The sequence below is a fragment of the Gymnoscopelus microlampas genome (assembly GCF_963454915.1).
Source record: "Gymnoscopelus microlampas genome assembly, chromosome: 22".
In the NCBI taxonomy this organism is placed as follows: domain Eukaryota; kingdom Metazoa; phylum Chordata; class Actinopteri; order Myctophiformes; family Myctophidae; genus Gymnoscopelus; species Gymnoscopelus microlampas.
The window spans coordinates 44,344,566-44,358,325 of NC_139959.1; the positions used below are offsets into that span (position 1 = coordinate 44,344,566).

At 41.7% G+C, this 13,760-nt stretch overlaps 1 protein-coding gene across 1 annotated transcript in view; it reads left to right on the forward strand.

Moving 5' to 3' along the window:
* The window catches only part of LOC311039186 (NACHT, LRR and PYD domains-containing protein 3-like), a 40,497-nt gene extending 28,757 nt beyond the window's left edge, over positions 1 to 11,740 (forward strand). The window contains exons 10-13 of the mRNA XM_084048856.1: positions 1,392 to 1,565; positions 3,256 to 3,417; positions 4,902 to 4,951; positions 9,965 to 11,740. Coding sequence (XP_083904982.1) covers positions 1,392 to 1,565; positions 3,256 to 3,417; positions 4,902 to 4,951; positions 9,965 to 10,509 — 931 coding nt within the window. The 3' untranslated portion in view covers positions 10,510 to 11,740. The remainder of the gene's footprint in view (positions 1 to 1,391; positions 1,566 to 3,255; positions 3,418 to 4,901; positions 4,952 to 9,964) is intronic.
* The last annotated feature ends 2,020 nt before the right edge of the window (positions 11,741 to 13,760 follow it).

Consider the following 13,760-nt stretch of genomic DNA (forward strand, 5'->3'; position numbering starts at 1 on the left):
TGGTACCACACAGAACCAGAAGTCAAGTCCTCTCTGTACTTTTTACAAGTGTCCTCATTATCAAATTAGAAATGGATCATACCATTAGTGAAGGGGTGTACAGAGGATGGTCTTTTAAACAATGAGCCTGGTCATAACCTAGGTTTACACGTTACTTACTATACCAATGCAAGTTCCATGCTGTAGTTTAGAGACAACTTTCCATCCGTTCTTACTGACATTGTGTTAATGTCTGAAGAACCAGATAGAAGATATTTTAGGTTTCTTTCACACCTAAGGTTTGCTTAACTCTTTTGGTCGATCCCGGGCTGGGGCGCTCCCCTAGAGTCAGTGTGGAAGTGTCCTTGAGCAAGACGCTGAACCCCTAATTGCTCCCGATGAGCAGGTTGGTGCCTTGCATGGTTTCCTCCGCCATCGGCGTATGCATATGTGTGTGTGAATGGGTTAATGGCACGATCAATTTAAATCGCTTTGGATAAAAGCGCTATATAAATGCACCATTTTGACTGCCAGATTTTTTTCATGATGTACTCACCCAGTGCCAAGCGATTTTCATGTTTATAGTGGTTTTCAAGTGGTCATAAAAAGTTTAGATCCATATTGATCGATCGATTCACTGTGTGTACAGCCAGAGATCGTCTCTGACAGCTGCTTTGTGGAAAAACATTCCACCCGGAGCTTGTGTCCCCTTTGCTACTGGCCGTTGGTAACACGTGTCTCGTCGGAACCAAAAACCCAAAAAAAACAGCAGAGTTACAGGCAAAAGAAAAAAAAACTACAAACATTTAGTCGACGGGAATGGAAATGACGTTATATCCATTATTTCCGTATCCGTTTGTGCTACAGTTTTACTGCTCCCTTCGGATTCAAGATCAGACCGTGATCTTCTATAAAACAATAAAAGTTACGAACGCGCGTCTAAAGCGTCGACGGCCAAGTGGACAAAGTAGCAATTGACTCGAAAACGTGCCGACGGCAGTCAAAGAGTTAAAAGGTTCCGATCAGGGACCACATGTTTACATTGTTGTTTTTTGCATTTGTTTTTTGGTTAGCGTTCACACAGAACTTTGATAAGAGAACCAAAGTATGTAAACAAATGACATGCGGTCGTACAAGCTGTTCATCTATTGACAGAACATTTCTTCACTTCACTGCCACAGAGTGGAGCAACAGCAGCGTGTTGTGATCGTTTTTTATTATTTAATGTTTGTATTATAATCAAATGAGAACAGTGGAAAGTTATGAGCACATTTCAGTTAAATAATGTGTTCAATCACGGCTGCTTATTTACTTGTCCAGAAAAAACATTTCAGGCAGAACCACAGGGAACCTCCTAGACAGTGAACATGACTGATCTGTTTTGTTCATCTCTGATTTTTCTGTAATTACAGACTTGTTGACTGTCACCTCAAAGAGGAACACATTGAGGTTGTGGCTTCAGCTCTCAGCTCTGATCCTTCACATTTGAGAGAACTGGACCTGAGCGGAAACGGCTTGGACGTTTCCGGACTAGAACTCATCTGTGCTGGACTGAAGAGTCCACATTGTTGTCTGGACATTCTCAGGTCAGATACATTTACATTTTGTGTTTTGATTTGTATCAGTTCTGTTATAGTGAGTGATTATAATGTAGTTATGAGGGTGGTACTTTATTTGAAGAGTGTGGTTAAGGTTGAAATCATGGTAGGAGTTTGATCCCGGGATCGAACTGGGAACCTTCCGGTTGCCGAGCGGCTGCTCTACCCCTGAACCACTGCCATCCCAAAGTTTTGCCAGTATATAGTTAAAGTACAAAAGTATTGGCATCAAAATATGTCATATATGATTATATATATGATTATAAATTGATAATAAAAAAGTGCTCCTCATTGACTTACATTGTACGATGAAACAGCTCTCAAAGTCATTCTTCCAGCACATAAACGAACACAAACAAAGCTGATTCAGACAATATCACCAAACCCAGTACTGTTTTTTTTGTTTTTTTTTATAAAAAATGTTAACTTCCTGTTGATTTTACTATTTCAAAACCAGTCCGGGGTTTTCTTCCTAATAAAAATTGTAAAATCAGCAGGAAGTTAACATTTTTATAAAAAAAAAAACACAGTACTGGGTTTTGTGATGTTCTATATTGTCCAAATCAACTTTGCATTTGTTTTTGCTAAAATAGTGACTTTGAGAGCTGTTTCAGTGTACAATGTAAGTTCAACTAATGTATCATGTAATGAACCATAGTTATTCATCTTAAAGCAGTTCATTGTAATGGACACTACAGGGAGTATCTCACCTCAGAATAGAAAGGGGTGGGAGCATAGACATATAAAGGTAGACGCCTCCTTCGGCTCTGAGGCATTGGTATCTCGGGCGCCATTTTAGACTTCCGTGTGTGTCACAGAAGGAGAAGTTCGGTAGGCCAATCAGAGGCAGGTGGGGGCGGGTATTTTTGTAAGAGGTAGCTGCGCAGCAAAAGTCAGTTTGACGCGTTGTGATTGGCCAGTAGTCAACACACTGTGATTGGCCAGTAGTCACTTTGAATGGTAACTTGCCTACTCTAAAATGGCGACCGCGATACCAGTCGCTCCAACGAACTGCAGAGGCCAATGAGGTATCTAGGTTTCTATATCTATGGTCCAATGAGGTAACTAGGTTTCTATATCTATGGTCCAATGAGGTATCTAGGTTTCTATATCTATGGTCCAATGAGGTATCTAGGTTTCTATATCTATGGGTAGGAGGATGTTGTGAAGTGATTTAATGGGTGACGGAACATGTGTGTGAAAAGTTTTGAACTAAAGAGCAGGGACTCCATAGGCTACTGTGCCTGTTCATCTAATTACAAATTACATATTTTTACCGAATGGCGTGTTTGATATGTAAAAAAAAAAAAAAAGAAACAAAAGGTTTTTGAAAAACGTTTAGAACCCAAGATATCGAGATCCGAAGATTTGCTGCTCCATTCACTTCTTGGTTAACTTATTACTTAAAAAGGCTGTATCTCTGCTCCTGTGTACTTTTTTTTTACTATGTGTTTTTGGTCAAGACATGCTATTTTCAAAGGCAGACTTAATTAATTAATGTCAACGAGGTCACGATGACCTTGTGGGTCACTTGTCCAAAACCTTGACAGTCGATCAAGACCAGTTCCTCTAATAGATGGTTCTCTATCCAGGAATACTGTATTTTATTAATTTGTAATCATCTCTCTCTCTCTCTCTCTCTCTCTCCCCCCCCCATCTGATTGGATTCTTCATTTAGACTGAATAACTGTGCGTTGTCAGAGAGATGCTGTGAAGTTCTGTCCTCAGCTCTAACTTCTAATCCCTCCCTCCATCTGAGAGAATTGGACCTGACTCTAAACATGGTGACTGAGTCAGGAATGAAGACGCTGCTCTCTCTCGCTGGGCTTAAGAATCTCCAGTAAGTAGACTTGGGGCACTGTTTTCCGGGAAAACCCGTAACCCGCTATGTGTGGGTAATGTTTGCATGTGGGGGCGTCACCCATCGCTATTTTACTATGTTCAGTTATGTGCAACAGGCAGCGCTGCCTCTAAACACCTGCGCTACACGCTAGATTATTCACAGGTGTGGTTTGGGCGTTACATTAATCAACCACTATGCACAGGAATGCTACACACAACAAAGTCCTTGTCGTGGTGTCGGCCCACGACAGAAGAATCCAATTAACTATTCTTCAAGAGACATAAAGGTGGCCGCACACACTTTATGTCTCATGAAGACTAGTTATTTTGTTACATTTAAACTAATCAGAGTATCGGTTGACATTCCCTTTAAGACCAAGGTCTAATCATGTCTCATGTTCAGGGGTGCACATAACTTTTTAGGTCTAGTACTCAGAGGAGCACCTAGAGATGTGACTTGGTGCGCACCAAATAAATAGTCCCGTCCCGTTTTGACAATATGGGGGGGGGGGGGGGTGTACAGAGGCCCACCGGACAGTTTTGTCAACGGGGGGGGGGGGGGGGGGGGGGGTCTGCGAGATGAAAAGGACGCTCTGCTTTTTGCTAAAAAATAAAAGCTTGGAAATTCCTGTCCCAGCTGTTGGTACGCAAAAGTGCCTCGCGTCGTCTGATATGGTGCGCATTATTTATTTTGGGTGCGCATGCGCACCTGCGCACCAGTTATGTGCACCCCTGCTCATGTTCAACATCTCTCTGTGCTGTACACAAATAAATGCCCCCCCCCCCTCCCCCCCTTCTCTCTATTTCTCCCTGCTGTCCTGACATCAGTGTCCCTGCTGTCCTGACATCAGTGTCCCTGCTGTCCTGACATCAGTGTCTCTGCTGTCCTGACATCAGTGTCTCTGCTGTCCTGACATCAGTGTCTCTGTTGTCCTGACATCAGTGACTCCGCTGTCCTGACATCAGTGACTCTGCTGTCCTGACATCAGTGACTCTGCTGTCCTGACATCAGTGACTCTGCTGTCCTGACATCAGTGTCTCTGCTGTCCTGACATCAGTGACTCTGCTGTCCTGACTTCAGTGACTCTGCTGTCCCGACATCAGTGTATATGCTGTCCCGACATCAGTGTATCTGCTGTCCCGACATCAGTGACTCTGCTGTCCCGACATCAGTGACTCTGCTGTCCCGACATCAGTGACTCTGCTGTCCCGACATCAGTGGGGAGTTCATTCCACCACTGTGGGTCCAGAACAGAGAAAAGTTGTGACTGTGTAGTACACGGGAGGTCCTCAGTTATGAGCTACAAGGACATAGCCTATCGGTCCTCCAGGGGGGCGGCAGTGAGTTTGTCAGGATGAGCTGCCTGGTCAGGATAATGTTAGGAGAAACACTGTAGTGTACATACTACTAATAATAATAATAAGGGTAATAATAATAATAATAGTGTCATTGATGCATTGTTGTTGTTCTACTTCCTACAGAGTGACACATGGTGGAGAAGATCGGTTCAATCCTCATCTCATTAAAGGATGTGAGTATCTATCAATATTGACATTTTATACATAGATTTTTTAGGGCAGATTCAACACCTACTGTATAGTTTGGTAGACTCTGTGTGATTTAGGGGTTTAGTTACAACATTGTTGCATTTTTCATTTGGTTTGGTTTGCTTTCACATTGTACTTTGTCAAACACAACAAACATTTCTAACAAATGTCACATAGTTGAAACGGGAGCTTGTTTATTGGACATCAAGAAACTCACCATCATTGTCTTGTCTTCCATGGAACTGTTGCTATGAAGCTGGATTTAGGGGTTAATGAGGTAACTTCAGCTGAAGCCCTGTTTCAGGGTTACAAGTTAGTCGTTCACTTCTTAGCGGGTACATCACCATGGTCATAGGTGGCGGGTAATGAAGGCTAGGGTAGGCTAAGCCTTCCCAAAAGTTATGCTGGGAAATTCTAGGAATTGTGCAAATTATATATACTATATGTGTGCAGCATTATTTAGTTAATTTTTGGGGCGGTGTAATATAAACTATAAGTGAGTTTTGGACACCGACCAAAAGATTTGTATACCCCCTAACCCTTCCATTGTTAATGCAAATCGATACTTTTGCAAAGTCAGCCAATCACATTACAGCTAGTGTCATCACCACTAACTGTAATGTGATTGGCTGACTTTGCAAATTCAGGATTGTGATTGGCTAGTGAAACACATGACACATGTGCAGCCCTATGAATAGCAGTATGGACTTAGTATGGAAAAAGTCATTTATCCTTTTTTTAAAGTGAGTCATGTTGTGATGACCACACACCGCCCACTTCACACTGGGTGTGATTTTTTGATAATAAATCAGTACACTCAGTTAGGGGCGGGAGAGAGAGAGAGAGAGAGAGAGAGAGAGAGAGAGAGAGAGAGAGAGAGAGAGAGAGAGAGAGAGAGAGAGAGAGAGAGAGAGAGAGAGAGAGAGAGAGAGAGAGAGAGAGAGAGAGAGAGAGAGAGAGAGAGAGAGAGAGAGAGAGAGAGAGACATGGAAACGGAATAGATTGAAGAGACAGAGAGAGGGACATGGAAACGGAATAGATTGAAGAGACAGAGAGAGGGACATGGAAACGGAATAGATTGAAGAGAGAGAGAGAGGGCCATGGAAACGGAATAGATTGAGTCAGGTTTTTTTGCAATTCAACTTAAATGAGTCTGCATCAAGTGAGGCTTGAACCGGCAACCTTGCGGTCGTGAGGCACTCTTAGGTAGCTGCAACACTACCTATAGTGCTATAGCTTTGTCCAGGCTGATATTGTCTGTTGAGGATCACAAACTCTTGCCTTCTGCCATGACCCAAGCCCTGTTTCACTAACACTAAGATCACTCGTTCACAAACCATTTACCAATGAAGAAATTGTACATCTCCTCAGAACCAAAACTGGTGAAAGTAGCCGATCTACAAGCTCACAAACCATTAAAAGTTGTCAGATTGTACATCGGCTATTTTCACAATGAAGTATGTTAGACATTGAAAAAACATACTCTCATTGCTATCTGAAAAGTTGTGAGATTGTAGATCAGCTATTTTCACAATGAAGTATGTAAAAAACACTCAATTAAGTATTTCATGTTATCTTTAACAATTGCAGATGTATTCATTGATAGTCATGTTGTGTGAAATGCAACTTAGATGAAGTCTGCACCAAGTGAGGCTTGAACCTGTGACATTGACGGTGCTTACTGGTCAACGTGATAGATGTGTTCCTCATTAGTCAAGGCACATGTGTAAGCAGGTCTAATGGCTGTCGGCCAAACGAGGCATGACTTTTGCCTGTTTAAAGTTTGCATTGTCAAAAAATTGCTATAGCGTCCCCGTTTCACTAATTGGAGTAAGATTGGTTTCAGTGATATTTGGAATGGCCCTTTACATTTCTGCAAAGTTTCAAAGAATGGTAAGTCTGCATGTATGTGTTAGGGGCAGATGAATAATTGTCATAAAACTGCAATATTCATTGGCTCATTAAAGCTTCATTTTTTCACTTAGAAAAAATCTGCTTGCACCGTTTGGTCGGCATAGGTCCAAAGTTCATGTGTAAATGTGTTTCATGCAGATTAGTCAAAAATCCCAGGAGGAGATAGGTTTTAACTTCTTTTTACTGCTTTTCATATAATTCAAAATGGTGGGAGATCTAAAGGTCAGAGGTCAAAAGTCAGAGTGTGAAAGTTGTTCAGCATGAGGAGACGCATGTGTGTATTGAAGTTTCATGGCTGTAGGTCAAACAGGGCATGAGTTGTACCTGTTCAAAGTTGGCATTTTCAACTGAGTGCTATAGCGCTACCTTTTGACGAAAGATTGTGAGAATTATTTCTTGATCGTTTTTCATGACCATCTATCATATGGCCGAGTTTCATAAAAAGCGTATGCACGGTTCAGCCAGAACTGCCAAAAACGGCAGAAGAAGAAGAAATGGAATAATGCCAATAACAAAACGGGTCCATGCTGGAAGCCTGGCCCCGTAATAACCTAACCCTAACCCTAAAACCGAAATAAAGTAACCAAAAACAAAAAACAAAACTAACACAATCCGCCCAGATTGTTGCACGGATTTCGGCGCCCGCGCGCAAAGCACTGGCTAGTAGTTCGGCTATTTTCAGTGGTGTAAAGTAACTAAGTACATTTACTCATGTACGGTTCTCAAGTACAATTTAAAGGTATTTTTACTTAACTGGAGTATTTCTAGTTTTCAGTACTTTTACTTCTACTCCACTACATCTCAGAGGCAAATATACTTTTACCCCACTACAATTACATGAAAACTTTAGTTTCTAGTTACTTTGTAGATTTTGATTATTATTACAAAACATATATTAACCACTTCAGTCCTATATACATTTAAGCCATTTGAAAATAGCAGATCTACAAGCTTGTGAGCTTGTAGATCTGCTATTTTCAAAAGATTTTAATACATTTTATACATTTGAAAACTTGTGAAATGGGATATTCTGCATAATGAGTACTTTTACTTTTGTGCTTTGTACTCAAGTATATTTTGAATTCCGGACTTTAACTTGTAACAGAGTATTTTTATATTGCAGTGTTGATACTTTTACTTAACTCATTTAGACCGGGAACGCATCTGTGTGTCATTTTTAGATCTCTTTGGCTATTCAAAAATAGCAGATCTACAAGCTCATAGCGCGGCACTCGGTGCAACGCTATGAGCTTGTATATCTGCTATTTTTGAATAAAGCTTGTATATATTTAAAGTGAACATTAACTCATTAAATCTTTTCTTCTGGGGGATTCTACAAATGTCTTCTAAATCCATTTTTTTTAAAAACGTATGTTGCTATAACATAATAATAATAATAATATAATATCAGTGGTTCTCAAACTTTTTCATGTCAAGGACCCCCAAAATTATATGTATTTGGCCGTGGACCCCCATCTCAAAATATGTTGTTCCAGGGAGCTCATAGCGCGGCACTCGGTGCCGCGCTATGAGCCTGTAGATCTGCTATTTTTTGAAAAATCGTGCTATTTCTGTTTAGACAAAGATTTTTTTTGTTTTAATGACACAGGTTTTTTACTTAACCCATTAAGACCAGGAACACATCTGAGTACTTTTTACACCACTGGCTATTTTTGACAGAGATTTGGTGTAGAGGGAAAAAATAAGCAGACCAAGTAGGCTACAGAGCCCTGGGAGACACCGGTTGATGAAGGGTTAAAGTGGTTAATAGTTCTTTATAGCATTGGTTCTCAAAGTGGGGTTCGGGGACCCCCAGGGGTCCTTGGCGGGGTTCCAGGGGGTCCCCAGCAAAATGTTTAAAACAGCATCACAATCATTTTAACTCCTTTATCCATATTTTATGTTGGCTGTTTAAATATAGCAGATCTACAAGCTCACAGCACATCACTTCATGCTGTGTTGTGAACTTGTAGATCTGCTATTTTGTATACGTTTTGAAAAATATTGGAAATATTTGGAAAAACTTATAATAATTATGATAATTTTAAACATAAATCTTCTCTTCTGGGGGTCCCTGGCACAAAACATGTTCAGATGGGGGTCCACAAACAAATACATATAGATGTGGGGGTCCTTCACACTAAAAGCTAGAATTACTGCTTTATAGAAGCATTTAAATAGTTAAAGGTAGGGTAAGTGATTTGCTTTGGTTAAAATAAGTGTTAAATAGCTCTATATTCTGATAGTACTCATTGCTATAGAGTGTTTGTTCAGTAAAAGGAGTCTCATTTTCTCTCTACCTCTTTATTAAACAGAAAATGCATTTTCGTTTTAGTTTCAGTTTCATTTCCAATTTTATCCAACCAGGACAGAGAACTCAATCAGGATACAGATTAAACAAGTGAAATGTGAAGTGATGACACTAAGAAATGAGCAGACAAAATTGGAACTGGAACACTATACAAATTAAGCTTAAAAATGGGTACTTTCTCCTGATTGGCTGAGATTTTGACACCTACCGAAAAATGTATTTTCTTTTTATTAAAGAGCTGGAGAGACAGGGAGACATCTGTTACTGAAAAAACACTCTATAGCAATGATTACTATCAGAATATAGTATTTTAACCTTTTAACAAAATACTTTTTGTTTTAACCAAAAAATATCACTTACCCTACCTTTAAATAATGATTATACGGCCTCAACAACCAGTGTGTGTGTGTGTGTGTGTGTGTGTGTGTGTGTGTGTGTGTGTGTGTGTGTGTGTGTGTGTGTGTGTGTGTGTGTGTGTGTGTGTGTGTGTGTGTGTGTGTGTGTGTGTGTGTGTGTGTGTGTGTGTGTTCAAGGGTGGGGGTCCTGACCCACAGGTTGAGAACCACTGGTATAGAGCCCTGTGAGACACCAGTTCATGAAGGGTTAACGTGTGTGTGTGTGTGTGTGTGTGTGTGTGTGTGTGTGTGTGTGTGTGTGTGTGTGTGTGTGTGTGTGTGTGTGTGTGTGTGTGTGTGTGTGTGTGTGTGTGTGTGTGTGTGAGAGACTCAGTGAATGATGTGTTTAATGTGTACTGTGTTGTTTTTCTCATCAGATTATCATCCTCTCACACTGGACACAAACACAGCACACTGGAGCCTCTCTCTGTCTGAAGACAACAGGAAGGTGACATTAGAGGTACAGGATCATCGGTATGCTCCTCATCCTGACAGGTTTGATGGACACATGCCAAAGGTTCTGTGTTCAGAGGGTCTGACCGGACACTGTTACTGGGAGGTAGAGTGGGGGGGTTATGTTTCTATAGCAGTGACTGACAGAGGAATCAGCAGGAAAGGAGAGGGTGGTGACTGTCAGCTTGGATACAATGACATGTCCTGGAGTCTGGAGTGTAGAGTAAGTAACAGTTACATTGTCATACACAATAGTAAGGAGACTCGCCTCCCTGTCAGTTCCTCTAGATGCTCTAACAGAGTAGCAGTGTATCTAGACTGTTCTGCTGGAACTCTGTCATTCTATAAAATATCAGAGGACATTCTGATACACCTGTTCACCTTCAGGGACACATTCACTGAACCTCTCTATGCTGGGTTCTATGTCAGGAACTTCTCCTCCTCAGTGTTTCTGTGTGAGCAGAGATAGAGTCTCTATGTGAGGGTGACATCAGGTCGTCATGGTTACTCAACATGTCTGAGTGAGTCCAGGTTGTCATGGTTACCACAAGTACTTCAATCTGTAAATCAGTGTTTCTCAAACATGTTCATGTCAAGGACCCCCATATGAACATATTCTGTTCCAGGGACCCATAAGACGAGATGTATATATTTTTAAAAGTCACATTTTAATAATAAGAAAAACAGCAGATCTACAAGCTCACAACACGTCACAGCATGTAGATCTGCAGCTGCATCAACTGATTCAATCATTTAGCTGGGGACCCCCTGGAACCCCTGGGGGTCCCCAGACCACACTTTGAGAACCACTGATCTAGACACTGTTTCTCAACTTCAGGTCCGGGGTCCATATGGACTCTTACAGCAGTGGTTCTCAAACCTTTTCAAGTCAAGGACCCCCAGATTAATATGTATTTGGGCTGCGGACCCCCATCTGAAAATGTGTTGTGTCAGGGACCCCTATCTGAAAATGTGTTGTGCCAGGGACCCCTATCTGAAAATGTGTTGTGTCAGGGACCCCCATCTGAAAATGTGTTGTGCCAGGGACCCCGATCTGAAAATGTGTTGTGCCAGGGACTCCCATCTGAAAATGTGTTGTGCCAGGGACCCCCATCTGAAAATGTGTTGTGTCAGGGGCCCCCATCTGAAAATGTGTTGTGCCAGGGACCCCCATCTGAAAACGTGTTGTGCCAGGGACCCCCAGAAGAGAAGATTTATGTTTTCCAAAAAAATCTAAATTATTCTAAATGTTCCAAACTTTTCTTTTTTTGCAGCACTTTGTGCCGCGCTGTGAGCTTGTAGATCTGCTGTTTTTGTGTAGCCAACGCATAACATTATAAAGTGGTTAAAATGATTGTGATGCTATGTTAACTACTTTTTCTGGGGACCCCCTGTGTTAACTACTTTATCTGGGGACCCCCTGTGTTAACTACTTTATCTGGGGACCCCCTGCGTTAACTACTTTATCCGGGGACCCTCTGTGTTAACTACTTTATCCGGGGACCCCCTGTGTTAACTACTTTATCTGGGGACCCCCTGTGTTAACTACTTTAGCTGGGGACCCCCTGGAACCTTCATAATGTGTCATTTCATGTGTTATTGTACGATCATTAAAGATGACATCATCTTCTCAGAGAGAGAGAGAGATTAAGGTCATTTGTAGAATAAACTGTAATTGTTTAATAAATGTTTTGAAAGTCTGTCGTTGTTCCTGTGTATTAATATTATTAATACAATACTACAATACTAATAATATTATTATTAGGACATTATTTATGTTACATGCAGTGGTGGAAAGTAACTAAGTACATTTACTCAAGTACTGTATATATCTTTTACTTTACTGGAGTATTTCCAATTTATTTTTTACAGTTTTACTTCTTCTCCACTACATCTCAAAGGCAGATATTTTTACTCCACTACAATTATTTGAACACTTTAGTTACTAGTTACTTTGTAGATTTTGATTATTATAACAAAAGCACTTTTTTAAATTAATTTGAAAATAGCAGATCTACAAGCTTGTAGATCTGCTATTTTCAAAGGATTTTATACATTTGAAAACTTGCGAAACGGGACCTTCAGCATAATGAGTGAAGGAGCCATTCTGACCTTGTGCCTTTAAGCCTGATGTGGGCGGGTTCACCTGGTGGGGGTTGCCATAGCAACGGGCGGGTTCGTAGGCACAGGTGCAACAAGCCACTTAATGATGTAAATGTTTGGGTACACAGGAGGAGATCACACGCGGAGATTTTTACCCTTTTTATATGCATAAACAAAACTTGCTGTAATTCTTTGTTTGAATGAATAAACGGGAACCTCACCCAACAGTAGTATTTGGTTTGGACTTTCAATTGATTGGAAACGCGTCAAAAACAGATATTCCTGTACCCAGCTGAGTGGCGAAAAGTTTGTTTGAATCGTCGCTATACAAGTAAAAACCTCATCTTCTGGACATTGGATCGCTCGTGCTCTCTTCCTGGACAAGTGGAGCGCCCTGGAAGAAGAGCTTTGGATGGTTCCTGGACAACTGTGGTCGCTGTGCAAGAGCTCGGAGAACGGCGCCCCCCCCCCCCCCCCCCCCCCCCCCCCCCACCGCCGCTGCTCGCTATCCGCCGCCCACCCTCCGCAGCCCCCGCCGCTGCCGCCTAGGAACGGACAACGCATCGCCGATACAGACACAAGCCAAGGGAGAGCAGGCTGCTGCTGGTTAGTAGGCTACATACAGTACACCCACACTCACACGCTTTTCTCACTACCACCAGAATCAGAATCAGAATCAGTTTTATTGTCACATCACAGGTTTACAAGGTAAAAAAGTGGGTGAAATTCGTTTTTGTACAACACTCCCATCGCAACGTTAAATTCCGTAGAAAGAAGAGTGGGGAGAGAGAAGAAGAAGAAGAGGGGTAGGGGGTTAAGTGGGAAGGAGATCAACAGAGAACAATAGAAGGACAAAAACAAGTTATCTACATATTTACCTGAGATAAGAGACAAACTAAGGTGCCTGAGCATAGCAGCAATGTATGTATACTGTGCATGATATACTTATAGACGCTAAGGTGCTTAGAGAGAAAAGGGCGCAATAATAAAAAATCAAAAAAAGTTTGTGCATTATACATGGGGATTAAGGTGCAGAGGGTCAGTGCGTGTTCACCTAAGGGTGGACTGACCCTGGTATAATCCGCAAGTAGCTCCATGGAGGAGAGCAACAAGAAGTAATCTTTAGCATTTTGACTGAAGCTTTTGCCACAAAGAGTACATTTAAGGCCTTTCTCCTGTGTGTATCAACATGTGTTTCTTAAGATTAGCATTTTGACTAAAGCTTTTGTCACAAACTGTACAACTGAACAACTGAAGGTTTTTTTTTTTTTTCCCCCGCTGGTATGATTCCTCATAAGTCCAAGTCATTTTTCCTGGTATAATAATCCACAGGTGTGTTCAGGAAGAGCCAGAAAAGTCTGCAACCAGCTGGGCAGTACCGCCTGTTGTCAGGCTGCTGGAAAGGGCTCATGCTTCATTCAGCATTCTGACAGCAGCCGGGTTAAAACTACTCCAGAACCTGGTGGTGGAACTCTTGATACTGCGGTAGGTCCCCTTGCCCGGTCGCGGTCGTTGTAGGGTTCTGAACAGTCTGTGACTTGGGTGGTACTTGTCCTTGATGATGCGCTTGGCTTTGACCACGCACCGCTTCTTGTACAGATCCTGAAGCGCTGGGAG